At 47.5% G+C, this 26,882-nt stretch overlaps 1 protein-coding gene across 1 annotated transcript in view; it reads left to right on the top strand.

The window, feature by feature from the left end:
- PTPRZ1 (protein tyrosine phosphatase receptor type Z1) overlaps positions 1 to 26,882 on the top strand; it is a 159,787-nt gene that overhangs the window by 34,861 nt on the left and 98,044 nt on the right. Inside the window, exon 2 of the mRNA XM_072783268.1 lies at positions 4,120 to 4,185. Within this exon, the coding sequence (XP_072639369.1) occupies positions 4,120 to 4,185 (66 nt within the window). The remainder of the gene's footprint in view (positions 1 to 4,119; positions 4,186 to 26,882) is intronic.

The raw sequence follows: 26,882 nt of genomic DNA, 5'->3' as shown, positions 1-26,882 counted from the left end.
CTTCATGAAGAATATTTTTTCAGGACAAACTTTAGGGTAGCCTTAACAAAATTTAGTCATGTGTATTTGCTTGTACATCGCATGTACAATTCATTTCTGAAATTTCTCTTCGTTTTTCCACTATAAAACACTCACACCGAAACAGACCGGGCAAATACTTTTAAATTGAAAGAAACAAAATATTAAAAGTGAAAGAAACTAAAATTCACAGAAGCCGGAAAAAAACATTCTATATTTCATTATTTTAATTGATTTAAAAACATGTAAGCACTTTGATAGGTTCATTTTATATAGGATTTACTGGTTTTCAAAGTATATAATACAACAACAAAAAAGTGAACCTCGCTTCTTTTTTCTTGTTCATTGAAGCTATCACATCTCATCTATCAGACCTCTAAGTAGAATTTTAAAAGTGGGGTACTCTCTCACGCCCAAGGACTGTGTAATTAGCATATGAATGTGTAACGGATTGTTTGAAGTAACAATTAAGGGAACAATACATAAAGGAATTGAAGAGAGCTACCAACACCTGGGAATCCTGTATTGAATAAAGCTTTCTTAATGTGAGTAATTAAAAACCAAGGACAAATGCTCATTGTGTAGTGATAAAGCCCTGCAAGGAAAGCTAAAATCTGCTGATATTTTGCTGTCATCTTTTAGACCGAATCATTAAAACAAGAGCCTACTGTTTTATTTATTTCAATGGGTTATTTGTTAAGCGTAGGTTTTGATCTTCTGAAATCTTCCAAATCCATTTATATGACAAAAATGTCTTACCTTTAAAAAATATTTCTATGTAAGACATGTAATAAATGACAATACATCTTTTCCTTCCGGCCAGTGCAAAATTTCAGAGGAAAATTTCAACTGACAGCCAGGTCAAAACAGGTATAATCAATTCTCTTTAATCTACTTGTCCAAATAATTTCTCCGGGTTAAATTCTAGGCCACTTGAATTTTTATTTTTGTGTTTCATTTTGTTTCTCTTGAAAGCACACATGCTATAGAGGTTCCTCCTTGGGCAAAGCACCTTAAGAGAGTAACCAAGAGGTCAAGGTCGTTAGGGATCCTTGATATTGGAGAAGGCTCCCTGGAGTAGAAGGCAGGAGCCATGCCTTGTTGCTTCCATTTTGCCACTTTCTTCTTCTAGAAACCATTTACATTTTGGCTGAGTAAATTACCTGATCTCTAGGAATCATTTTTTTGTAGACTGTTAAAGTCTCAGTCAAATGACCTTTGGAGCCCTTTCTAACATCTAGTTGTATATACTTCTTGATCATGAAGAAACACTTGCTCCCAGAATTTAACCTTAAATAACTACCATTTTATGTTAACCACTGTATTTGAAAAATAAATTAGGAACCTAATATTCCTTTTTAAGTAAAAAAAAAAAAAAACATAGGCATGAATATTAATAGTATTGTTCATGATGGCCAAAAGGAAGAAACAACCCAAGTATCCATCAGTTGAAGAATGGATAAGGAGGGCACTTGACAGGATGAGCACTGGATGTTATTCTGTATGTTGGCAAATTGAACACCAATAAAAAATAAATTTATTAAAAAAAAAAGAATGGATAAATAAAATGTGGCATATCTGTTGTCAAAACAAAACAAAAATTTCACTGGATAAAGTTAAACAAGCAAGGGAGACTTTATTCAGGGTTGTTGCAACGAGGAGAGAAGCCAGAACCAAGTCCGAACTCAACTTGGATGAAGTAGAGGGGTACATTGTTTTGAGGGTGATGTTGAGCCCCAGTGGAACAGTAATGCATGATATTCGCAGGAGTCATAAGCCATTTGTTTGCTAATTGGTTTTGTCCAAAGGAAAAATAAACTGGGATCTTCCTGACAGGAACTGGTTTTTGCAACTTGGAGCAAGGCACCCCGCCAAAATTAAGCTTTTACCCTTTCACAGAAACTGGGAGATAAGGGTCCTGTTTCCTTTCAAAGAGATGGCTCCCGTGTCTTTGAGTGGTATATTCCTGGTTGTAAAACTGGCATGTGGCTTTCAAAAAAAAAAAAAAAGGATTTACATCTCAAAGGGCCAGAGAAGGAATTTACAATGACAGGTTTTCTAAACTAAGTACTCAGAAAAGGGGGACCCGGGACATAGAGTCTGGAAGAAGCCTGTCCAAACTTTAACGGAGCTGAAGGAAACTTCAAGACTATCTTGGTTACCGTACGGTAAGGTCCCATTAGGCGACCAGAAAGAAGGAAGGAAATGCTGATGTAGGCTACAACATGGACGGACCTTGAAAACAGTAGTTGTGCTGAACTTAAGAGGCCAGTCACAAAAGCCTATATTGCGTGATCCTGATGTATGAAATGTCTATAATGTCCAAATGTATAGAAACCAAGTAGATAGTGGTTGCCTAGACCAATGGGATTGGGGGTGGCTTGGGGCTGCCAAAGATTGGAGTTTCTTATGGGAGTGATGGAGATGTTCTAAAATTGTGGAAATGATTGCGGAAGTCTGTGAATATACTGAAAAGGATTAAATTGTATACTCTAATGGGTGCATTGTATGATGTATATATTTTGTTTCAGTAAAGCTGTTATAAAAATAGATATGTGCTGTAATGTGCTATATGGACAATAGAATAGTTACCTATATTTCTGACCAATCAAAGTTCTACAACGAAAAGAAAATCTTTGTTTCTTAAAAGTAAGTTTTGGTTTTGAATAATCTATAGATTCAGAATATGTATTTCTGACAGCAGATCTGCTTTCTGGCTTTTATGAAACAGTTTAGCAGTTATTTATTACCATGCTGTACTAACCAGGGAATATATGACACAGACGAGAGGAAAATAATTTCCACAGTGTCCTTAGATATTTACATTCCTGAAATTGAGAATTGTCAATAAAGAGAAAACAACTGTGTAGCAAGAATAAGAATAGAATTTTTTCCCAAATGATGAAACATCATACCATACCATATTTAAATATATTTAATATATTATGTATTGTATTTAATATAATATATTAAATTATAGTATATTTAATATAACATATTAAATATATTATAATATATAATATATTTTTAATATATAAAATGTATTTAACATATTTAATGTTTAATATATGTTTAAATACAGGTATGGTATGATCTAGTATAAAATCCTTGTATTCAAATGAAAGCCATATTGATAGAAACTCCATTTATGAATAAGTAATGTCCTGTGCGTTTATTTGTAAATTAGCTATTCTGCAGAATGCTTTGTCAAGAGTGACCAGGTTTTAAAGCTAGCTCACAAAGATTTATTTTGCCTACCATGTAGCTGAAATCGAATGTTAGTAACAGACAGTGGCACAGAAAGGAGGTTGCATCATCACATCCCAGTTTCTTTTGAGTGCAGGGGTGGCTCCTGGCAACATTTTGAATTATGCAGAGCGAGATTTTGGCTTCCATCCATTTTCCTTTCTATCTCACTTGCCCTGTGTTCTTGATCTAGAACCACTCTCTTGGGGTCATGAGGCATCTTCTTTTATGAGGCCTAAATCTCCCACTGTATTACCTCTCTCGGGGATCTAGGTTCTTCTAAGAGACAAAGTCACCTACACTGTCTAACATAGCTTTCCTCCCGGCCAACATATACACATTTGAATTCTCATTTCCTCAAGGTGACTAATTTCATTTTTGGCAAAAAGGAAACAAATTTTGAAAACATGATAATCTCTGGGTATCCTAGGGTGCATTGATAGATCAAACTTGTTTTGTAAACCTAAAAGTATCTCTAATCAACAGGATCTTAGATGTTTGACTTGAGGAATATTAAAAATTTGGAGATGGGACAAATTATTCTTTCTGACCCATCTTTTGGGGGGATGTATCCCTCTAGGTTCCTCCTGCTTTACCCCGAGTATTTGCTTTATCCCTACCAGAACTTCAATTTTTTTTAATGTGCCCCCTAAACTTTAAAACATCAACTACTAGAACAGGAAAAACAGAGACTATATGATGGTGGCTGGCATTCAGGGGATCTTGGGGAAGGTGACATGGGAAGGAGTATCTGAGGACCATCTGGGGTATGAATGATTTGGGCATCCGATTTATATTTAATTTGGTCACATATATTTTTCTACACATTGACCAATTGATTTTTCTTGGTTGTAGATTGGACTTATGGATACTACAGACAACAAAGAAAACTTGTTGAAGAGATTGGCTGGTCCTATACAGGTAAACATTTCATTATGTAATGAGATTCAACAGAAAATTTTTATTGCTTTTGTATCTATTTTTATATGGAAAGAAAACTTTGTAATTCAACGCATCATTTTTACTTAGCTTCATGGATATTCAGCTAGATTAATTAATAAAAATATATCATAGGCAGAACGATTTCCATTAGCGAATTTGGTAGTGTAAGAGCATACTGGTATCAGACACCGCGGGATTTGAATCCCAAGTCAACACTGGCTGTACCTCCTTGGAAGATATACAGAACCTACCTGAGGCTCTGTTTTTTCACCGGTGAAATGGAGGATTGTTCAAAGTATTAAATGAGATCAATGAAGTTGGCACAGTGCATTCTTATAAATACAAAGCTTTCAATAAATGTTACTTGCCGTTACTATTATGACCACAGTAGTGATTGTTCATTCATTTAACAAATATTGATGGGATTCTTGTTCTCAGCAGGGCTTCCTTCTAAATTATTTTTGCTGAATCAATTGGAATGAGAGTCCAAAAAGACTTTTGTAGAATTGTCAGAAGAGCACAAGTCAAATCTAGATGGCCCATGACAGGCCTGGTGACCATCAAAGACAGAGTTGGGTATTCCTTAGAAATAACATTGGGCTGATAAGACATGATTGGATTACAAGGGCTTTAACGTGAGCCTAGCCAACTTGAACTTTATGTTACAGATGAAGGGCAGCAGCACAATGAATTTAGTAGATAGCCATGCATTTCTTTTCTTTCTTTTTTTATTCTTGTTTTAAAAGTAGTAAATATTGGGGTGCCTGGGTGGCTTAGTAGGTTCGATGTCCAGCTCTTGATTTCTGCTCAGGTCTTGACCTCAAGGTTATGAGTTCAAGCTCTACACTGGGCACGGAGTCTACTTAAAAAAAAAAAAAAAAAAAAGGTAGTAAATGTTTACTTTGGAAAATTTAGAAAGTACATATCACTATTCACTCCAGGGATATTCACTTTAAAAAAAAGTTATATTCCTTTGAGGCCAATTTTTATTATTTTATATTTGTATATTTTACATAGAATTATGCATCCAGTTTACTCTAGGAGTTATTTTGAACATTTCCTCATTTCAGTGATGATTCCTAATGATCATGGTACTTAAACGGTATGCCTAATATTCCATTGAATAAATGTTTTATTTTTGACTCTCTATATTCTCTCTATATATATTTTGATTATATATCTAAGCTACTATAAACAATGACAAATGGATGAATAGATATGATATGAACAGATATGTATCATTCATATTTTTCATACATATTATTTTTATTTTTATCATTTCTTTATTAGAGAATCCTTGACAGGCAGTTACTAAGCATAAAAAAAGTAAATGCTTCCACAATTCTTGATACTATGGTTTAATTGCATTCCAGAGAGATTACCCTATTTATAGTATAAGTCAGTGACTACCCCACTGGATAGTAGACAAGATAATATGATAATAATATATATTATATATAAAAATTATATATGCTTTGTAACTTTATATCTGACAACTATAATCCATGTTGTATTTCTCTTTCTCCAAAATAGAAATTCTAGTATTTGATAAAAGTTACAGCTAATTTTTGCCCCCCCTAGTAATTATAAGAATCATATTAGTGAAGGCTATGAATGCTTGGAGTTCTTCCTTAGCCATGGAAGATGCTATCACAATGCTTAGCACCCTGGTTCTCCTGGAAATTATTTGCTGTTGTCATCATCTGGGCATTATTTATGCATCTTCCATTCTCCCCAAACCGAGACTTAGAAAATGGAGGACCTGTAGCCTGGAAAGAGAGGGTAGCAGTTCTTACCACCCCAAGCAAGGACCTATGCTTTTCAGCAGCTCTGGCTCCTTGCGCAGCTGGATTTGCCTCATCAAGTCAAGAAAAGACAGATTTACCATTGGTTTCACGCACATGCTGTTATGCATATCCTATTGTCTTATGAGGAGGCCACAGAGCTCTTCCATTTAATGAGCTAATTGTGTATGGACATGGTGCTTATAGAGTGGTCAGGATTTCGTGGATGGGTCTGTGCATAAACGGTGCACAATTCTTTGCCTAAGAAGTTCATCATCCTGCTTATAACTTGAGGCCTATTGGCTTTAGGTCCTTTAGGAGACAGTCTAGTGATCAAGGGAGTGTAATAACACCAAATAACACCAAAAGTGTTATTTGGTGGGGGGAGGGATGGTAGGTCTCAAGAGGAGATTTTCCAGAGTTGAGGTGAAGGTGGAGCTTATCAGAATTTTAAAGAATGGATTGCTCTACTTACATTGGTACTTCTCGTTGGGTTGGAAAATTATCTGTTCCTAGAATATTTGAGGATCCTAGGGAAGAGACTAGAAAGAGTTTCAGATGAGGACATTTTACAGCTGCTTAGCTCAAACAGAGTGTGGATGAATTGTTCTGTCTGAATTCTCAGAATGTCAAAAAGAAAAACAAATGAAAGCCATTATCCAAATGAGCACATCTCTTCCAAGCGGATTACACGAAAGCCAGGCATTGAAGATGTAGATTCTTTGCCATAAATTTATTGCCTCTTTTTTATTTTTAATACAAATAGTTAAAGTTTGGTAGTATTTTCCCTTTCTATACTCATTCCATGTAGAAAATGAAAAACCATGTAGCTGTATAGAATTTCAGGATAAATTAGTTTTAAGATTCTTAAATTTAAGTACTTTTATGAATGGCCCAAGTAAGTTGTTTTGTTTTTTTTTTTAAGATTTTATTTATTTGGGGATCCCTGGGTGGCTCAGCAGTTTGGTGCCTGCCTTTGGCCCAGGGTGCGATCCTGGAGTCCCGGTATTGAGTCCCAAGTCAGGCTCCTGGCATGAAGCCTGCTTCTCCCTCTGCCTGGGTCTCTGCCTCTCTCTCTGTCTCTCTCTCTCTCTCTCTCATAAATAAATAAATAAATAAATAAATAAATAAATAAATAAATATTTTTTTAAAAGATTTTATTTATTTATTCATGAGAGACACAGGGAGTCTGACATGGGACTCGATCCCAGGACCCAGGATCACACCCTGGGCTGAAGGCGGCGCTAACCCGCTGAGCCCCCGGGCTGCCCAGTAGGTTGGTTTCGACCACATCTTAGTCCTAGTTTCACACATAACAGCTTATCTTGTTGAGCTCTGTGTTTCTGTTCCTTCCGGTATTATTATCACTTAAATTTGTCAGATTAGCTACAATCTCAGAAGGAAGGACTTGCCCTTGAATATTTGTACATATAGAATTCTGTTAACAACAGTTACTAAGATAATCATAACATCTCTCTGTAAAAGAGCTCCTGGCTTTACCATAAGCCATTTAAAAATATACAGCAGATAGTGGATGTTATTGAAATGGAACCATTAGGACTAAGATTGTTTGTGAAAGATTGCACAATCATGTGAAGAAACAATGCAGATCTGTCCTATCAGCAGGTGGGGAAACAGGGTGGGGGGGGGAGGAGAAAGTATTACTCTTTCAATTGTGTTTTTTTACATAGGTTAAAAACAACTTTTCTATTTGGGATGTATGCTATAATTATGCTGGGAAATGAAAGGGTTGATAAATACAGCCGACAATCCCATTTTTAAAGTTATTATAGGAAGGTGAGCAAGGTTTGTTTGTCATGCTGCTATAAAAGAGTGAATTATAAATCTGGGAATGTCAGCACTAAAATCTAGTTCTTTCCATAGTAATTGCATTTAATTTAAGGATTTCAGAAAATGAATTTCCTTCTTCCTATTAACCTTGAATTTTCTATGACAATGCCTAAAAAAAAGACAGTTCAGTGAAAAAAAAAATGAGTCATTTGGTGTGGGTTTTTTTTTTTTTTTTTGAGATCATGAACACATAGCCCACAATTATGTGAGATGTTAAAATTTTCCTTCTGTTTGTGAACAAACTGATGATTGCTGGAGAGGGGAGTGGTAGGAGGATGAGCAAAATGGGGGGGAGGGGAGTGGGAGACACAGACCTCTTTATGGATGAGTAAGGCACAGGGATAAAAGATAGAGCAAGAGGATATAGTCAGTGGTTTGTAAGAGCGTCATATGGTAATGGATGGTCGCCACCCTTGCGCCACCCTTGCGCCACCCTTGTTACACAGTGTAACATACCCAGTTACTGGATCACTGTGTAGTGCATCTGAAGCTATGTCTGTGTGTCTGTCAGCTATACTCCAAGACGACACGTTTTCCTTCCATTGGGTTGTTAGACATTTGTAATTTCAAGCAATAAGATCATAAGAAATGGATGAACTATTACTGCTTCACCCTAGAAGTAGTCCCTATTGAAATACAGCCTTTATTTCCTGGACTTTAAGAATTACTCGTTTCCTTTCCATCATACTCTAAAGCAACTTGAAATTGAAAATTTTATACCGATATATCCTAAATGTTCCTAAACCTATAGGCACTTTTAAGCTTTAGCTGAAGAGGTGCATTGGGTAAAAGTAAGAAAGGAAACACAGGAGTCAATATTAGATGCTTGGCTGAATATACCAGAATGAAGGAGGGCTTTAAACACTGAATTTATTGTTTCCTTAAATAGAATATTTAGTCTAAATGGTATTTCCATTCCAAGAGATATATAGACTAGAAGATACTATTATGGAAAACAAAGGGGCCATAATATAAGGTGGTGTACAATGTGGTTAGATGTTTGGCATTTATTTTTGGATACAGTTAGGTGTTGTGTTTTACTTCTCTTAACCTAGAAGAAAGTAGGCCACACATAACTTGAAGAAGAATTTTTTGAATCCGTGTCTCGTAATGGCTGATTTCTGACTTGTCCAGGCCTTTCTTCTAGAATCTGAAATACCTTTTTAACATACGATATTTTCATCTTTGATCTATCACTCCTTATAGTAAACAGACTGTTCATGTCTCATTTCCAACTTAGGAATGCAAAAGCAAGTTCCAGAACTCTATGCAGAGCATTATATCATCCTTGTAAAAACACTACATGTGTATATAGGCATAGAAGAAAGGCCTGGAAAGAGACACACCAACCTGTTGGCACTGGTGCCCCTGAGGAATGGGACTGGAAGGCCATAGGAGCCGGGAGACGTTCACATCTTACTGTATACTGTTTGGATTGTGCTAATGTTTTGTATAAATATGTTGAAACCAGTGTTTTCAACGTACTTAGATTAGTTTTAGACAAGAAGGGCAAGGTGTCTGGGCAAGAACCACAGCATTGTGTTTTCAGCAGTCAGAATGTAGGGTCTCTGCTTAGCCGCATTGAGGTGAAAGGGTGTCACAGATACCCCCCGGGAGCATGGAGTGCACTTCATGCTCTGGACATCGCTAACATGCAGACAGACCAGGCCACCCCACTGCTGTGCATTTCAGTTTTCTTGCCAGTAAAATGTTTTTTAATAATATCATAGTCACTGTAGGGCATGAGGACTACAGGTAGGACCTAATGTCCTCACACATAGAGGAGATACGTGTTCCACGCTGTCAGAGGAAATCTCTTTGAACGGGTATACGAGTCCAAGTGATTGTGGTTTGACCGTCTCTTAGCTTGAGCCTGAACACATTAAACAAGTCTGGGTGTCTCTGATCATCGCAAGAGGATTTCGGAGCCGACTGACTTGAATGCATATTATAGACAGGTATTTCCTATCATCTGCATATTTTTAAAAGTTCCACTAAGATTTATATTCCAGGCAAACTTTCCCTGTGCTAAATATGGGAAGTAGAGTGTGCCTCACTGCAAAAACTGCATAGAGTTTAGTTAAATGATCTAAAATTCAGAATTTATTTATATGCAACTCTCATTCAGTATAGAATTGAAAAAAAGAGACATGACTGCAGAAGAGTATCACAATTAAACAATCATTGCTAAATTTATCTAATAATAAAACCGTATGCTAAGGAGTATTCCCCAGCGAGTAACGTTGAAATCCTGTAGATTCTCTGGTGCGGACTCCTAAGTGCCCCTGCTGACAGCATCTGGTAGAGTCTTAAATGGATTGGATGTCTTCTAGCAGCTCAGGGGGAGAAAATCTGGTTGTTTCTCCTTTGTGCTTAAACTTCTGGCTGTGTCTGCATGTATTGTTCACCTTCTCCTTTCTGGAATTCTTTTATCTCACTCTGTGTTCTCTACTTTCAAGTGCTTTAGTCCATGAACTATATCTTTGGTCAAAAGAAAAGCAAAGCGTATTTATTACATGGCTACAAAAAAAAAAAAAACACAAAATTCAAGATCAGGCTATGGTTGGTGTCGCCACACAAAGCTCATTTAAATGTTTTCAACTTCTGGGCAAAATACCATGGCAAATAGTTTAAGTTGACCTGTGTCACCCTCCTATTTTAGGAATCAGTAAAGGCAAAGTGCAAGGCTTACTTAGTTTCTTATTTTTTTCTTCTGTATGGTAATTCTGACTCTTTTAACCAAGGATTTTCAAAGACCAAAAGTGAGAAAATATCCAAATGACTCATTTCTTACACTCAGAAGGATTTTTTTATTAAATGAACTATATTTTTATGGATGAGGCACAGAATTACAAAAATATAACCTTGAAATATATTCGGATATGTTTAAGATTCATTGATTTTATTTCCTTTTTCCTTTGAGTATATCTATATGACTGTGTCTCCGTCCTGCCACCTCTGGATACCAAGTTTCTGTTTTAACCATGCAGTGTGTTTTGTTCAAGTTAGACACCCTGGGACTTTTCCTGGCTGGAATGCAGACAGTCTTAGAAGTCCTTTGTGGCTTCTGACATGCCAGCCTGCAAACTGTTGTAGACTGCAAGGAGCTGCTTAACTATCATAGAATATTCTGGGACACTTGTGGCAGCGGCTCAGATTTGTTCCTCAAACTGTATAAGCCTAGGATTCCAAGGAAAGGGGAGGGAACTCGAAACCTATTTACAGTTAGGGTTCAAAGCAGCAGATGATAACCTAAGGAAGGTGGGCCCAATGGATGCTAGAACCTAAAGAGAAGCAATAGGGAGCCCCTGAGAGGCAACAATGGTGTCTAGGGAAGAAACCTGGCAGCTGAGTGCAGAGCCCTATCTGGGAGAGCAGGTGCCAGGTTCCCTGTGAGGCTCTCGGCTGCTTTGCTAGGCCACTCCCCACCCACAGCCTCCCTGGCTCTTAAATGCCTGCGGGCGCTGGGCTGGAAGCAGAGCCCAAGCAACTCCATTGTGGAGCTCCTTCTCAGAGAGCCTGAATGAGAAGAGGAAAACCCTGGAGTTCCAAGGCGGACACAGGAGGGCAGACCAGCAGACTCGCAGGCGTCCAGTCCATTCAAGCCATTGCCATGGCCAGGGATGATGACTGAGGGTCCGGAGCAAGGAGCAGCAACCTTGGACTTAAAATCAGATTCTGGTCCACACGGACTAAATTTTTTTCCCTTAGGGGTGCTGTTCAGCCCCCTAATTTAAGACAATGACTTGTGATGATGAATGGAGAAAGAGGAGACTGTATCCTGGCTGAGGACACCACACGTAGTTTGACTCTAGATGCCTTTCTGATGAGTCTCCCCCAATGATGAGGTCTATGAGGTGTCCAGATCTGGGCCATTATCTCAATGAGTATCTTAGGTGCCAGTTTGGTCTATGGTCTCCCCCTAAATGAAAACCACTGCATTTACTTCTCGTTATAAGAATAATACATCATCATTTAAAAAAGCATCATATATATGTGATTTATATATAAATATACATTGATGTATACCTAAATATTCAAAATACATGAGTATCTAAATATATATTCACAAATATGTACATATTTGTGATGTTGGCATACGCCAAACTAGTGTCTTTCGTTGAGGAAATATAATTAAAGACAAAAATCTCCCAACCCACAAACGTCCTTTCTGAAGACAGTAGAGAAAGGAAACACTTTTATTATTGAATAAGCATTAAGCCAGACAGTCCACTAAGAGACTGAAGAAACAAGAAGGCATCTCGCCCCCTTCCTAGCCGAGCAGATACAACCCATTGCATACATGTTTTTGAGATAAACGATGACTGTTCTTCCATGCAGATTTGACAGCAGCTTTGGTGACACACAGTTCATCCTAATATCACCCGGTAATTGGAGTGGCTTCGTGTGTTAGCTTATTGGCTTTCTCGGGAGGAAAAGCAAGCCTCATATCTTCATGAGAGGAGGTAGCTTTGCAACTTGGAACAAGGTGCCCACCACAATTAGGCTCCTACCTTCCCGCAGAGACTGGGAGACGGGTGTTACCTCCCTCGCCGTTTCCCTTCATCGGGGATGGCTCCCAGGCCCTTGAGAAAGACATTCCGGGATCATAAAGCAGAAGAAAGACCTACCAAGGTCTCAAAAGGATTTCTACATATGTCAAGGAGAGAGAGGTTAAAGTACTTCTTACAGTGAGAATCTTCTAAAGTAAATGCTCTAAGAAAAGGAAGGGGAGAAGTGTCTTCCCGATATCCAACAAGGAGAATTGTCTCTGACTTTTGGTGTCCGTCTGTCCTTTCTAATGATCGTTTCTGACACGTTACAGCCCCTTACTGTATGTACTGCTCTGTGCTCTGCTTTTACCTCAATAAGAGGTTGTGAATACCTTCCTAATATTGTAGCCAGGCCTAAGTAACTAAGGGTGAGGGAAACCGAACGAGGCCTCTGCTAAGAGCAGAGCTTGCTTCTCTTCGGTGTAGCCCCATGCCTGCAGCAGACCTCACATGTAGGTGGCCCATAAAAGGTAGTTTTTACCCAACTTCCTTCAGCCTCACTGGGGCACAGAATTAATTTTCCCTGGGAGGAATTGTGACTAGTAATAACATAATTTTAGGGAACCAACCGAAATCTTTCTTGCAACGGATAGGGAGGGATACATGAAAAGTAAGTATCGAGGTGCAAGTTCTAGTATATGAGAAGTAGCTATAAATCTTAATTAATTGGAACACAGGAAAGGCTGAACTTTGAAGCCCTCTGCCAGCTAGAAATAGAAGCAATAAGCAGAACGGCCCAGAATTAGTGGCAGAGCCAATCCAAAAAGTTGGCATATGCCAAGCTACATTATCTCTAAACTGGGAAGGACTAATCTAGCTTTTCTATGAGTGTGGTTCCCGTCCTCTCATATTTCATGAGCATCTCTAGGAAGTAAGAGCTGCCTGCAGCAGTTTTTTTTTATAGGTAACAACATACAGTTTTTCTTTTTCAAAACCCCAGAAGTTTATCCTTGAAGAGCAGTTGCATTTGAGAATGTACCTCCCATACCCTCGAAAAGATCTTTAGGTTCATCTGTGTTCATCTGTTTGTTAGAACATGAAGGAGTCCATTTTCTTATCACTATCCTGGCTTGCCTCCTACCTGAATGTCATTAGATACTCTTCAGGAAAGGAAAATGTAAGGTTTTGAGATCACTTCATTTAATTAACTAATACCAGGATTATAACATGTGCAGGCTCTGGGGACGCGGGGAGGAGTGAAAACAATCACAAGCTTGCCAACAAACAACAACGATTACAAAGTAGGACAAATGCCTAGTGGTAGATTGTGGTGACACAGGTCTAGAGACTCCTACATTGCTCTGGGGTTGACGGAGAGCTTCCCAATGAAAGGTATTTTATTTTATTTTATTTTTTTTAATTTTTTTTTTATTTATTTATGATAGTCACACAGAGAGAGAGAGAGAGAGAGGCAGAGACACAGGCAGAGGGAGAAGCAGGCTCCATGCACCGGGAGCCTGATGTGGGATTCGATCCCGGGTCTCCAGGATCGCACCCTGGGCCAAAGGCAGGCGCCAAACCGCTGCGCCACCCAGGGATCCCTGAAAGGTATTTTAAATCGAGATAGAGCATAAGTGGGAGCTGAGCCAACACGGGTGAAAGATTATTCCAGGGCAAGGGGGCAGTTTTGCTAACCTGTAGGTGAGTGAGGAAGCTGTAAAATCCTTCCTGCCTTTGGACAGAAAACAGGAACGTGGTGCACGGTATGTGGTCAGTCGGTGTGCTTGGCATGAATGAATGGATCTGAGAAGACCGTGGTTTCATCTTACAAGTGTAGAAACAGAGATTCGGGTCACTTACCCAGAATCTCAAAGTGAGCAGAAGACTTGAAAGGTGAGCCTGGGCCTCGATTCCCAGCGCTGTTTCCTGAGAGTCCTGGGGGCACGTCTCATTCCTTTGTTTCAGGGATCTGGCCAATAGCACAGGCAAAATGCTGTTCGATTTTTGAATTTTTGTGTGGATATAGAAAATGTTGGTTCCAGAGCATTGTGCTTGGTATGGTCTCTTTTTGTTTTATTCATGTGTCTTTTCAAGGACAGTGTTGAGAGCAGCCACTCGGGAGAGGTGGGTGCCTTCTGTTTCATCTCGTTGCTCGTCCATGTCCTCTAGCTTCCCTACCCCAAACATGTGTTTGTTTTATAACTGAGCAGGGAGGAAAAAAGAGCTTAAATGTCTATTTAATATAACATGAATCTATTTAAGTTCATCTTTGTTCTATGGGGGGTTACCAAGTTGGTTTGCATAACAGAGTCCTCTGCCCTTGCGTATTTCCTCACTCTGTAAAGGTCTCATGGTTTATGAGTCTGAAGGGCCTATATCTGGGCCTGTGTCTATGTGACCGTAACAGGTGAACTTCTTTACTTATCAGTAAGGTCAGAAATACTGTCATAGTCATCTGTATCCTTAAAGGGCAGATGAATTGTAATCCATGTGGAAATAGATGATATTCTCCTAGAAGAATGGTCATATCATTGTACATTTGCATTTCACCTGGACTTCACCTAGCCAGGATTCTATCGAGGGCACTTAAAGGATCACACAACTTGATTTTCCTCTCGGCTATGGCACCGCGTACTGACTTCACATTCATTTCACAATCTGGGATCATTATCCCAGTTCAGTGAGAATCAATTTCTCATCGTTGATTGTCTGAATCACTGTCAGCTCGGTCACATTTTCTACATCATTTACCAGGAAGTATAGTTTAAAAAAAAAAAAAGTCAGAACAATTATGCAGGTAACCTGTCGCCTTGACGTGCCCTCCAAATGTGCTGCAGAGTGGTCACCCACTCCTAGAGCTCAACTTCGTCTCCAAATTGATCCTACGATGTTGCTGACCTGTAGATCAAAGGATTCTCCACCCCAATGCTCCATTCTCTAAGTGAGTCTCTATTGACATGAAAGAGCTCATTCTCTTTTGAAAGGAGAACAGTTCAGCTCATCTTTAGAGAACAGCCTCTATTGTTTCCTTTTAGCAGAATAATTACATCTCTAATTTCTGTGGAGATGATGAAGGAGGAACACATCCCAGTTTGGGATATGTTCATGTGGCTTCAGAGGAGATAAGAAGAGAAGGTTCTATGACTTTTCATGATGATCTTATACCCCCCAGAATGTGCATATTTTAGGAAATTATAAGTCCTTTCATTTGTGGTGATTGCTTCTTCATATTTAAGCATAAGGAAGAAGGCTTGATTTAAAATAATATCTAAGTCCTTTTGACGTGTTTTTATGCCATCAACATTTTTAAAAGTAAATTGAGTAGAAAATTAAGTTCTGGCATATGATGCAAATTCCTCTAATGTATCTGGCCTTTGTTTAATCATTTATGAGTTATCACTGCAAGATGCTTATATAGATTAGATACCACAGAGATCTAAGGGACTATATTTATTTGATCCTAATTAATATTTGGCCTTAAGTAGATAATCACACCACTTTCTAATTTCCTAATGCTAAGCAATTAAACAGCAAGCAGCTGTTGGCCAGATAAATGTTAAACTTTGCCAAATATATGTAAGTTTTTTTTACCATATTTGGACTATGTTAGGACAGATTACAAGACATGTTGAAAATTCATATACCTTAGATTGTATGATATAGATTATCACTGAACAATTGTTTCATATTAGGATTCATGCTAAGTTATCACAATATTTTTATCACAATTTTTTTAATCACAATTCTTTAGTCTACATTTACTCACAGTTTATGAACATAAAACAAGTAAAAAATAACTTTTGTAACAATCTTTGTGAAAGTGCTTTACATTTAAATAACACTTAAAAAATAAAATACTGGTGGGACACCTGGGTGACTCAGCAGTTAAGCGTCTGCCTTCTGGCCCAGGGCGTGATCTTGGAGACCCGGGATCGAGCCTCACATCTGGCTCCCTGCATGGAGCCTGCTTCTCCCTCTGCCTATGTCTCTGCCTCTCTCTTTCTCTGTGTGTCTCTCATAATAAATAAATAAAATATTTAAAAATAAAATAGAATAAAATAAAATACTGGATTAACAAGGAATTCTATTTTCTTAATTGGAGTGCCTCTAAACCTTTACATTTTGTTTCTTTTTGAAAATGAAATTGCCAAAGGAGCCATTGCAATGATAAAGAGTAAAGAGAACATTAAGTGTAGATGGTCTGTAATCTAGAACAGTGGTTTCTAAACTTTAATGTGCATCGGAATTACCTGGAGAGCTTGCTAAAATAAGATTGCTGGGTCTGACTTCCAGGATTTCTGATTTGGTAGCTCTGTGATGGAGACTACAGATTTCATATCTAGCACATTCTCAGGTGATCCTGCTGCCACTGGTCTGGGAAATTTCATATTGCAGTATCCAAATCTAGATCGGTCTCTCCTTATATTGCTTTGATTTGTGGAATAAATGAATGAATGTTAAGAGTCAAAAAGAGAAAGCATATGCATGAATAAATTCATATATGGGAAACTGCTTTGGTTCTCCAGCTGTGATACATTGATATGAAATAATGCTGTGGCTTCCACTCAGCATATAATGTTATATGATGATGCTATTTTCAAAGTCCACCATCCGTATCAGCAAAGCAGTGAGGTAACTGAACAGTTGCTAACACAGCTTCCGTTACTTGCTCATCTAGACGGGGGCCTCATTCCCTACAAAGGAGAGCTCCTGACCCAGGTGCGTCCACTGGGAATCTCTTACTAGTGAGTTGGGCTGCAAGTGATCTTGACCTTGAATTATTCTTGACACATTTATCCATAGCAATTTCCAAGGAACGTTCTTTTTATGTAACCTTTTAAAAATCATTTTTATTGACCCGGCTCCCAAAGCTCCTGGGTCCTGGTGATAACAAGATTGTGTTATCAGTTCCACCATCCTTCCTTCTTCTTCCTTTCCTTGTTTCCAAATTCCAGTGTCAAAGCCCTCCTCAACTCTCTTGTTAATAATGACTTTGTCCATGTTTTTCTGGCTGTTGGTAATATAAATCAGTGCTACCCTCAAAACTTCAAAAATAGGATAGAAATATTTCTGAGCTTCTTTTCAGGAAACGTTACTCATTTTTTTTTTTCTTTTCTTAAGCAACTGTTCAGAATTAAGTCACCCAACAGGTAGTTGTCACTTTTCAGACCACTAATGTCAACTGCTACACATACAAATTACATTTTCCATCCTTGGCCTGTATTTTTATTGGGATTTAGTCTCTTACCTTGGGAAATATTTTTGAAAATTGTAATTGTTGTCCATAAAAATTGAGGGGAAAAAACAAAAAAGAGAAAACACCTGCCACATCTCATGATTGTAGCACAGAACTTGTTTGACAATTGTAGAATGGATGACAGAGCCTGTACTTGTTGGGTAATAATCTCATTCATTCACTCATTCAACACATTTAATTGAGCATTTCCTATTTGGCAACAAGAAACCGTACAGACTAAAGGCAAATTTGTGCAGGTAAAGGAAATGACTCATGGTGACTTGTTACACCGCGCTGTGTGAGGATGCTGTCCTATTCATGAATGTTGAGTGCAGTCATTTTACTCTCTTAGCTCTGGAAATATTCCAAAATTCTAGAATTTGCGACCACAACTGCAAGTAAATGAACAACTACACAATTTCTAAGGCCAAGATGTTATCTTAAGTAAATACTATTTTTTAATAACTTTCAAAGTTGAAAATTTTGCAAATTCTTCATCTTCCTTTTTTTTTTTTTTTTTTTTTTTACTTCCTTTGACTCACTTTTCCCTCTGGGCTAAGAAAGAGTCATACTATACCTCCAAGCTCATATGAAAAATCCCAAGTAAGCCATGCCTCGTTATGCTTGGTTCAATGTTGGCAACTCTTAGAAAATTACTGAATGTATCCTAGTTCTCACTAGTATCTGTGACTAGACATACCTGTTCTTTCTTTACCTTCTGGACCTCCCTTTACCCATACTTTGGAGACATAATATCACAATCCAGGTCCAGTGCAGGGAGGAGGAATTTTCTCTCCCTTGTTGGCCAGGAGATATCTTTTGTGGATTAAAGATAGCCTCTTGGGATCCCTGGGTGGCGCAGCGGTTTGGCACCTGCCTTTGGCCCAGGGCGTGATCCTGAAGACCCAGGATCGAATCCCACGTCGGGCTCCCGGTGCATGGAGCCTGCTTCTCCCTCTGCCTGTGTCTCTGCCTCTCTCTCTCTCTCTCTCTCTCTCTCTCTCTCTGTGTGTGTGTGACTATTATAAATAAATAAAAATTTAAAAAATAAAATCTTTAAAAAAAAAAAAAAAAAAGATAACCTCTTCTCCAGAACCCTGGGAAGAATGTTAGACTGAGTAACAGTATTATTTTCTCAAACGTTTATAAGAAGCAGCTTGTCATTTTGGTCAAATTCTTATCATTAAGCATTCAGAGTAGAATTCATAGGCGCCATGCCCTCACTGTGACATCTCCTTCACTCACTAAAAGTTCCGCACTGGGCACCTGGGTAACTAAGTCGGTTAAGTGTCTGACTCTTGATTTTGGCTCAGGTCGTGGTCTCAAGGTCCTCAGTACCAAGCCCCACTCCCTGGCTGTGTGCTCAGCAGGGAATCTGCTTGAGGATATCTTTCCCTCTTCCTCTGCTCCTCCCCCCTGCTTGTATTCTTTCAATAAATTGATCTTTTTAAAAAATATATAGTTCTGCACCTTACCTACCATGTGTGTACTAGTAGATGTTGGTCAGGACTCTAGGTTGTTAATACCAGAGAATCCTGAAGAACACTACTACTCTGATCTGATTATAATTGGGGAATAGTTGTTGAGTGTCCTGAACTTGAAATAAGAATTTTCTTTCTACCTAAAGAAATGGAGAAATGACCTAGTGATTCCCTACAGATCCTAAGGCACTGTTCAGCAATGTGGAGCATCTTAACATTCCTCTCCACTCTCATATTCCTGTACGTAAGGATGGCCCCAGAATACTAGTTCTAGTGGAAACCTCTGCTGGACTCCAAGGACAGGGCTGTACCCCAAAGGATGTAAGGGAGCATAGAAGTCTGGAAGGAAATTCAGAGCCTCCCTCATGAGAGACTATGGGATGTAGGAGCTATTTCCCTCTTATATTAACCCTAAAATCAGTTGCCATGGGTCTGAATCCATTTCTTAGAAAAGACATTGCACATAAGAAGGTAGAGAAAAGGGTCTGTAGGGCCCCTTTAGAAATGGTGGGGGGGGCATGGGTGACTGGTTGATGGGCACCAAATAGGGCACCTGATGGGATGAGCACTGGGTGTTATACTATATGTTGGCAAATCGAACTTCAATTTAAAAAAAAAGAAAAGAAATGGTGCAGATTTTAGCGGTATTTGCTTGGTAGGGTAGGGATGTTGGTAAAATGGTTATACTCTGAAAGAACGCAGTCTAGACTTGATGGGTCTAAACCCAAACAATAAAATGGGAAACTCAAGCTCCTTTAAGACAAAAGAGTCTCAACATTCTAACAGATAACTCAGAATTTTATAAAGAATCCCTAGGGCCTCTGAGGAATAGAAGAGCCAAGTCTGTCTTTACGTCTCAGATTAACTTTGGGAGTTAAAGGATCCCTGCAAGGCCAAGAGGGCAGATGGCGTTCCCCTGGACGGGTTCAGAAACCCTCGGCCTGCAGCCTAGATCCTCAACAGCAGCACAGCCGGGCCCATCCTGGCCACCCACACTGGATATGTCCTGGCTTTGTCCTTCCTGGGACAGTGGGAGAGGGGGTCACCCAAAGGGGATCCTATGAGTTCTAGTCCCTTTAAAGTTCTGTTACCAGCCTCGTAAGAGCACCCGATTCCCTGACTCTGTGAAGAACCCAGTCTAACCTGCTTAAACCTCTTTTTTTAGATGTCTGTCATTGCTCTCCCAGTCGCTGTACGTCTGCCTCAGGCCCCATAATCACACGCACAGGTCACTCTCCTCGCTGCCTCTCACTTGCCTGTGTCCTGGTTACTGTGTCACTGACTCCCACCCCAACCTCTCCTTTTATCGGCTGATGAAATTCAGAGTAAAATGTCCCTTTAAATTTGTCCTACACATGTGAGAGTCTGGTTGCCTAGGTTAACTCATCCTTGAAGAGTGTTGGATTTTATGAGATAACGTTAATGAATGACATTTTTCTTTTTTTTTTTTTTTGAAGATTTTATTCATTTATTTTGAGAGAGAGAGAGAGAGCACATGAGAGCAGGATGCAGGGGGCAGTTCACAGGGAGAATCTTAAGCAGGCTCCACATCCAGAGAGGAGACGGAGGCAGGGCTCGATCTCAAGACCCAGGGATCCTGACCTGAGCCAAAATCAGGAGTCGGAAGCTCAATCGAGCCACCCAGACTCCCCTTGAGTGATATTTTTCTTTCTTTTTTTTTAAATTTTATTTATTTATTCATGAGAGACGCAGAGAGAAAGGCAGAGACACAGGCAGAGGGAGAAGCAGGCTCCATGCGGGGAGCCTGATGCAGGACTCGATCCCGGGACCTCGGGGTCATGCCCTGAGCCAAAGGCAGATGCTCCACCCGCTGAGCCACCCAGGCGTCGCTCGAGCGATATTTTTCTATACAATTATCTTTGTAAACAAAAGAGATAAAATTTAGATAAATTATTTTTCAGTGGCAGATTTATTTTTAGACATATTTAGAGTTCCTTCGTGAAGCTGACTTGCTAAGAGCATAATTTCATTTAATTAAAAATCCTAGATTAGCTTCAAACCTCAACAGAATTATCATTGCGGTAAACCTGTTAAATATGATTCATCACAATTTCTTGTGTCATAGTCGCGCTGGCATAGGCCTGGCGGCCCCAGGAGCCCTCGCTGCTGCCCTAACACTGGTCACCGCGGGTTTTCAGTCAAGTAACTGCTGAGGAACCTGGATTCTGATTCTGTTTTACGGTTAATCGATTGTGTGTGTGCGTGTGTGTGTCTGATTCACAGTGGCTGGTTTTCATGTGGCAAAGGCGTCAAAATGGAAGAGAGATCACTGACCTGAATGACCTTGTGGAGCGCTGAGGCCCCCCAGGGTTAGGGCCGCGTGTCCGCTTGGGGCCGCCCCGTCGTGCCCTCGGGTCACTCCGCAGGTCCCAGCGCGTTCACCTGCCTCCGACCACGCGGCGCCGGCTCCCGCGGCCGCTACTCCCGGCGGGGTGGGCCTCCCCAGGGACCTGAAGGGCCGGCGGGGGCTGCTCAGGGAGGCTGCGGCTTCAGGGGCGACGGCGGGGCCTCCAAGAGCCGGGCCCCAGTGGGAGTCCAGGGCGGGCGGGCGGCCCCGAGGTGCGGCGGGACGGCGCGGGCTCCCCTGAGGCGCGGGCACTCCTGAGGCGCGGGCTCCCCTGAGGCGCGGGCTCCCCTGAGGCGCCGGCACTCCTGAGGCGCGGGCTCCCCTGAGGCGCGGGCACCCCCTGAGGCGCGGGCACCCCTGAAGGGCGGGCACCCCTGAGGCGCGGGCTCCCCTGAGGCGCGGGCTCCCCTGAGGCGCGGGCACCCCCTGAGGGGCGGGCACCCCTGAGGGGCGGGCACCCCTGAGGCGCGGGCACTCCTGAGGCGCGGGCACCCCCTGAGGGGCGGGCACTCCTGAGGCGCGGGCACCCCCTGAGGGGCGGGCACCCCTGAGGCGCGGGCACCCCTGAGGCGCGGGCACTCCTGAGGCGCGGGCACCCCTGAGGCGCGGGCACTCCTGAGGCGCGGGCACCCCATGAGGCGCGGGCACCCCTGAGGGGCGGGCACCACTGAGGCGCGGGCACCCCTGAGGCGCGGGCACCCCTGAGGCGCGGGCACTCCTGAGGCGCGGGCACCCCTGAGGGGCGGGCACCCCTGAGGCGCGGGCACTCCTGAGGGGCGGGCACCCCTGAGGCGCGGGCACTCCTGAGGCGCGGGCACCCCTGAGGGGCGGGTACTCCTGAGGCAAGGGCACCCCTGAGGGGCGGGTACTCCTGAGGCGCGGGCACCCTGAGGCGCGGGCACTCCTGAGGGGCGGGCACCCCTGAGGCCGGGCTCCCCTGAGGCGCGGACTCCCCTGAGGGGCGGGCACTCCTGAGGGGCGGGCACCCCTGAGGCCGGGCTCCCCTGAGGCGCGGACTCCCCTGAGGGGCGGGCACTCCTGAGGCGCGGGCACTCCTGAGGCGCGGGCACCCCTGAGGCGCGGGCACTCCTGAGGAGCGGGCACCCCTGAGGCGCGGGCACCCCTGAGGCGCGGGCACTCCTGAGGCGCGGGCACCCCATGAGGCGCGGGCACCCCTGAGGGGCGGGCACCCCTGAGGCTCGGGCACCCCTGAGGCGCGGGCACCCCTGAGGCGCGGGCACTCCTGAGGCGCGGGCACCCCTGAGGGGCGGGCACCCCTGAGGCGCGGGCACTCCTGAGGGGCGGGCACCCCTGAGGCGCGGGCACTCCTGAGGCGCGGGCACCCCTGAGGGGCGGGTACTCCTGAGGCAAGGGCACCCCTGAGGGGCGGGTACTCCTGAGGCGTGGGCACCCCTGAGGCCGGGCTCCCCTGAGGCGCGGGCACCCCTGAGGCGCGGGCACTCCTGAGGCGCGGGCACCCCCTGAGGGGCGGGCACTCCTGAGGCGCGGGCTCCCCTGAGGCGCGGGCTCCCCTGAGGCGCGGGCACCCCCTGAGGGGCGGGCACCCCTGAGGGGCGGGCACCCCTGAGGCGCGGGCACTCCTGAGGCGCGGGCACCCCCTGAGGGGCGGGCACCCCTGAGGCGCGGGCACCCCTGAGGCGCGGGCACTCCTGAGGCGCGGGCACCCCTGAGGCCGGGCTCCCCTGAGGGGCGGGCACCCCTGAGGCGCGGGCACCCCCTGAGGGGCGGGCACCCCTGAGGGGCGGGCACCCCTGAGGCGCGGGCACTCCTGAGGCGCGGGCACCCCCTGAGGCGCGGGCTCCCCTGAGGCGCGGGCACTCCTGAAGCGCGGGCTCCCCTGAGGCGCGGGCTCTCCTGAGGCGCGGGCTCCCCCTGAGGGGCGGGCACCCCTGAGGCGCGGGCACTCCTGAGGCGCGGGCACCCCTGAGGCGCGGGCACTCCTGAGGGGCGGGCACCCCTGAGGCCGGGCTCCCCTGAGGCGCGGGCTCCCCCTGAGGGGCGGGCACCCCTGAGGCGCGGGCACTCCTGAAGCGCGGGCTCCCCTGAGGCGCGGGCTCCCCTGAGGCGCGGGCTCCCCCTGAGGGGCGGGCACCCCTGAGGCGCGGGCACTCCTGAGGCACGGGCTCCCCTGAGGCGCGGGCACCCCTGAGGCGCGGGCACCCCCTGAGGCGCGGGCACTCCTGAGGCGCGGGCTCCCCTGAGGCGCGGGCTCCCCTGAGGCGCGGGCTCCCCCTGAGGGGCGGGCACCCCTGAGGCGCGGGCACTCCCTGAGGGGCGGGCACCCCTGAGGGGCGGGCACCCCTGAGGCGCGGGCACTCCTGAGGCGCGGGCACCCCCTGAGGGGCGGGCACTCCTGAGGCGCGGGCACCCCCTGAGGGGCGGGCACCCCTGAGGCGCGGGCACCCCTGAGGCGCGGGCACTCCTGAGGCGCGGGCACCCCTGAGGCGCGGGCACTCCTGAGGCGCGGGCACCCCATGAGGCGCGGGCACCCCTGAGGGGCGGGCACCACTGAGGCGCGGGCACCCCTGAGGCGCGGGCACCCCTGAGGCGCGGGCACTCCTGAGGCGCGGGCACCCCTGAGGGGCGGGCACCCCTGAGGCGCGGGCACTCCTGAGGGGCGGGCACCCCTGAGGCGCGGGCACTCCTGAGGCGCGGGCACCCCTGAGGGGCGGGTACTCCTGAGGCAAGGGCACCCCTGAGGGGCGGGTACTCCTGAGGCGCGGGCACCCTGAGGCGCGGGCACTCCTGAGGGGCGGGCACCCCTGAGGCCGGGCTCCCCTGAGGCGCGGACTCCCCTGAGGGGCGGGCACTCCTGAGGGGCGGGCACCCCTGAGGCCGGGCTCCCCTGAGGCGCGGACTCCCCTGAGGGGCGGGCACTCCTGAGGCGCGGGCACTCCTGAGGCGCGGGCACCCCTGAGGCGCGGGCACTCCTGAGGAGCGGGCACCCCTGAGGCGCGGGCACCCCTGAGGCGCGGGCACTCCTGAGGCGCGGGCACCCCATGAGGCGCGGGCACCCCTGAGGGGCGGGCACCCCTGAGGCTCGGGCACCCCTGAGGCGCGGGCACCCCTGAGGCGCGGGCACTCCTGAGGCGCGGGCACCCCTGAGGGGCGGGCACCCCTGAGGCGCGGGCACTCCTGAGGGGCGGGCACCCCTGAGGCGCGGGCACTCCTGAGGCGCGGGCACCCCTGAGGGGCGGGTACTCCTGAGGCAAGGGCACCCCTGAGGGGCGGGTACTCCTGAGGCGTGGGCACCCCTGAGGCCGGGCTCCCCTGAGGCGCGGGCACCCCTGAGGCGCGGGCACTCCTGAGGCGCGGGCACCCCCTGAGGGGCGGGCACTCCTGAGGCGCGGGCTCCCCTGAGGCGCGGGCTCCCCTGAGGCGCGGGCACCCCCTGAGGGGCGGGCACCCCTGAGGGGCGGGCACCCCTGAGGCGCGGGCACTCCTGAGGCGCGGGCACCCCCTGAGGGGCGGGCACCCCTGAGGCGCGGGCACCCCTGAGGCGCGGGCACTCCTGAGGCGCGGGCACCCCTGAGGCGCGGGCACCCCTGAGGCGCGGGCACTCCTGAGGCGCGGGCACCCCCTGAGGGGCGGGCACCCCTGAGGGGCGGGCACCCCTGAGGCGCGGGCACTCCTGAGGCGCGGGCACCCCCTGAGGCGCGGGCTCCCCTGAGGCGCGGGCACTCCTGAAGCGCGGGCTCCCCTGAGGCGCGGGCTCTCCTGAGGCGCGGGCTCCCCCTGAGGGGCGGGCACCCCTGAGGCGCGGGCACTCCTGAGGCGCGGGCACCCCTGAGGCGCGGGCACTCCTGAGGCGCGGGCACCCCTGAGGCGCGGGCACTCCTGAGGGGCGGGCACCCCTGAGGCCGGGCTCCCCTGAGGCGCGGGCTCCCCCTGAGGGGCGGGCACCCCTGAGGCGCGGGCACTCCTGAAGCGCGGGCTCCCCTGAGGCGCGGGCTCCCCTGAGGCGCGGGCTCCCCCTGAGGGGCGGGCACCCCTGAGGCGCGGGCACTCCTGAGGCACGGGCTCCCCTGAGGCGCGGGCACCCCTGAGGCGCGGGCACCCCCTGAGGCGCGGGCACTCCTGAGGCGCGGGCTCCCCTGAGGCGCGGGCTCCCCTGAGGCGCGGGCTCCCCCTGAGGGGCGGGCACCCCTGAGGCGCGGGCACTCCCTGAGGCCGGGCACCCCCTGAGGCGCGGGCACCCCTGAGGCGCGGGCACCCCCTGAGGCGCGGGCTCCCCTGAAGCGCGGGCTCCCCTGAGGCGCGGGCTCCCCTGAGGCCGGGCTCCCCTGAGGCGCGGACTCCCCTGAGGCGCGGGCTCCCCTGAGGCCGGGCTCCCCTGAGGCACGGGCTCCCCTGAGGCGCGGGCACCCCCTGAGGGGCGGGCACCCCTGAGGGGCGGGCACCCCTGAGGCGCGGGCACTCCTGAGGCGCGGGCACCCCCTGAGGGGCGGGCACCCCTGAGGCGCGGGCACCCCTGAGGCGCGGGCACTCCTGAGGCGCGGGCACCCCTGAGGCGCGGGCACCCCTGAGGCGCGGGCACTCCTGAGGCGCGGGCACCCCTGAGGCGCGGGCACCCCATGAGGCGCGGGCACCCCTGAGGGGCGGGCACCCCTGAGGCGCGGGCACTCCTGAGGGGCGGGCACCCCTGAGGCGCGGGCACTCCTGAGGCGCGGGCACCCCTGAGGGGCGGGTACTCCTGAGGCGCGGGCACCCCTGAGGGGCGGGTACTCCTGAGGCGTGGGCACCTCTGAGGGGCGGGCACCCCTGAGGCGCGGGCACCCCATGAGGCGCGGGCACCCCTGAGGCGCGGGCACTCCTGAGGGGCGGGCACCCCTGAGGCCGGGCTCCCCTGAGGCGCGGACTCCCCTGAGGGGCGGGCACTCCTGAGGCGCGGGCTCCCCTGAGGCGCGGGCACTCCTGAAGCGCGGGCTCCCCTGAGGCGCGGGCACCCCTGAGGCGCGGGCACCCCCTGAGGCGCGGGCACTCCTGAAGAGCGGGCTCCCCTGAGGCGCGGGCTCCCCTGAGGCGCGGGCTCCCCCTGAGGGGCGGGCACCCCTGAGGCGCGGGCACCCCTGAGGCGCGGGCACCCCCTGAGGCGCGGGCACTCCTGAAGCGCGGGCTCCCCTGAGGCGCGGGCTCCCCTGAGGCGCGGGCTCCCCCTGAGGGGCGGGCACCCCTGAGGCGCGGGCACTCCTGAGGCGCGGGCTCCCCTGAGGCGCGGGCTCCCCCTGAGGCACGGGCTCCCCTGAGGCGCGGGCACCCCTGAGGCGCGGGCACCCCCTGAGGCGCGGGCACTCCTGAAGCGCGGGCTCCCCTGAGGCGCGGGCTCCCCTGAGGCGCGGGCTCCCCCTGAGGGGCGGGCACCCCTGAGGCGCGGGCACTCCTGAGGCACGGGCTCCCCTGAGGCGCGGGCACCCCTGAGGCGCGGGCACCCCCTGAGGCGCG

This window comes from Canis lupus, chromosome 18 (genome assembly GCF_048164855.1).
Source record: "Canis lupus baileyi chromosome 18, mCanLup2.hap1, whole genome shotgun sequence".
Taxonomy (NCBI): Eukaryota; Metazoa; Chordata; class Mammalia; order Carnivora; family Canidae; genus Canis; species Canis lupus.
The sequence above is the reverse complement of the archived record's forward strand: the minus strand, read 5'-3'. Positions and strand labels throughout refer to the sequence as shown.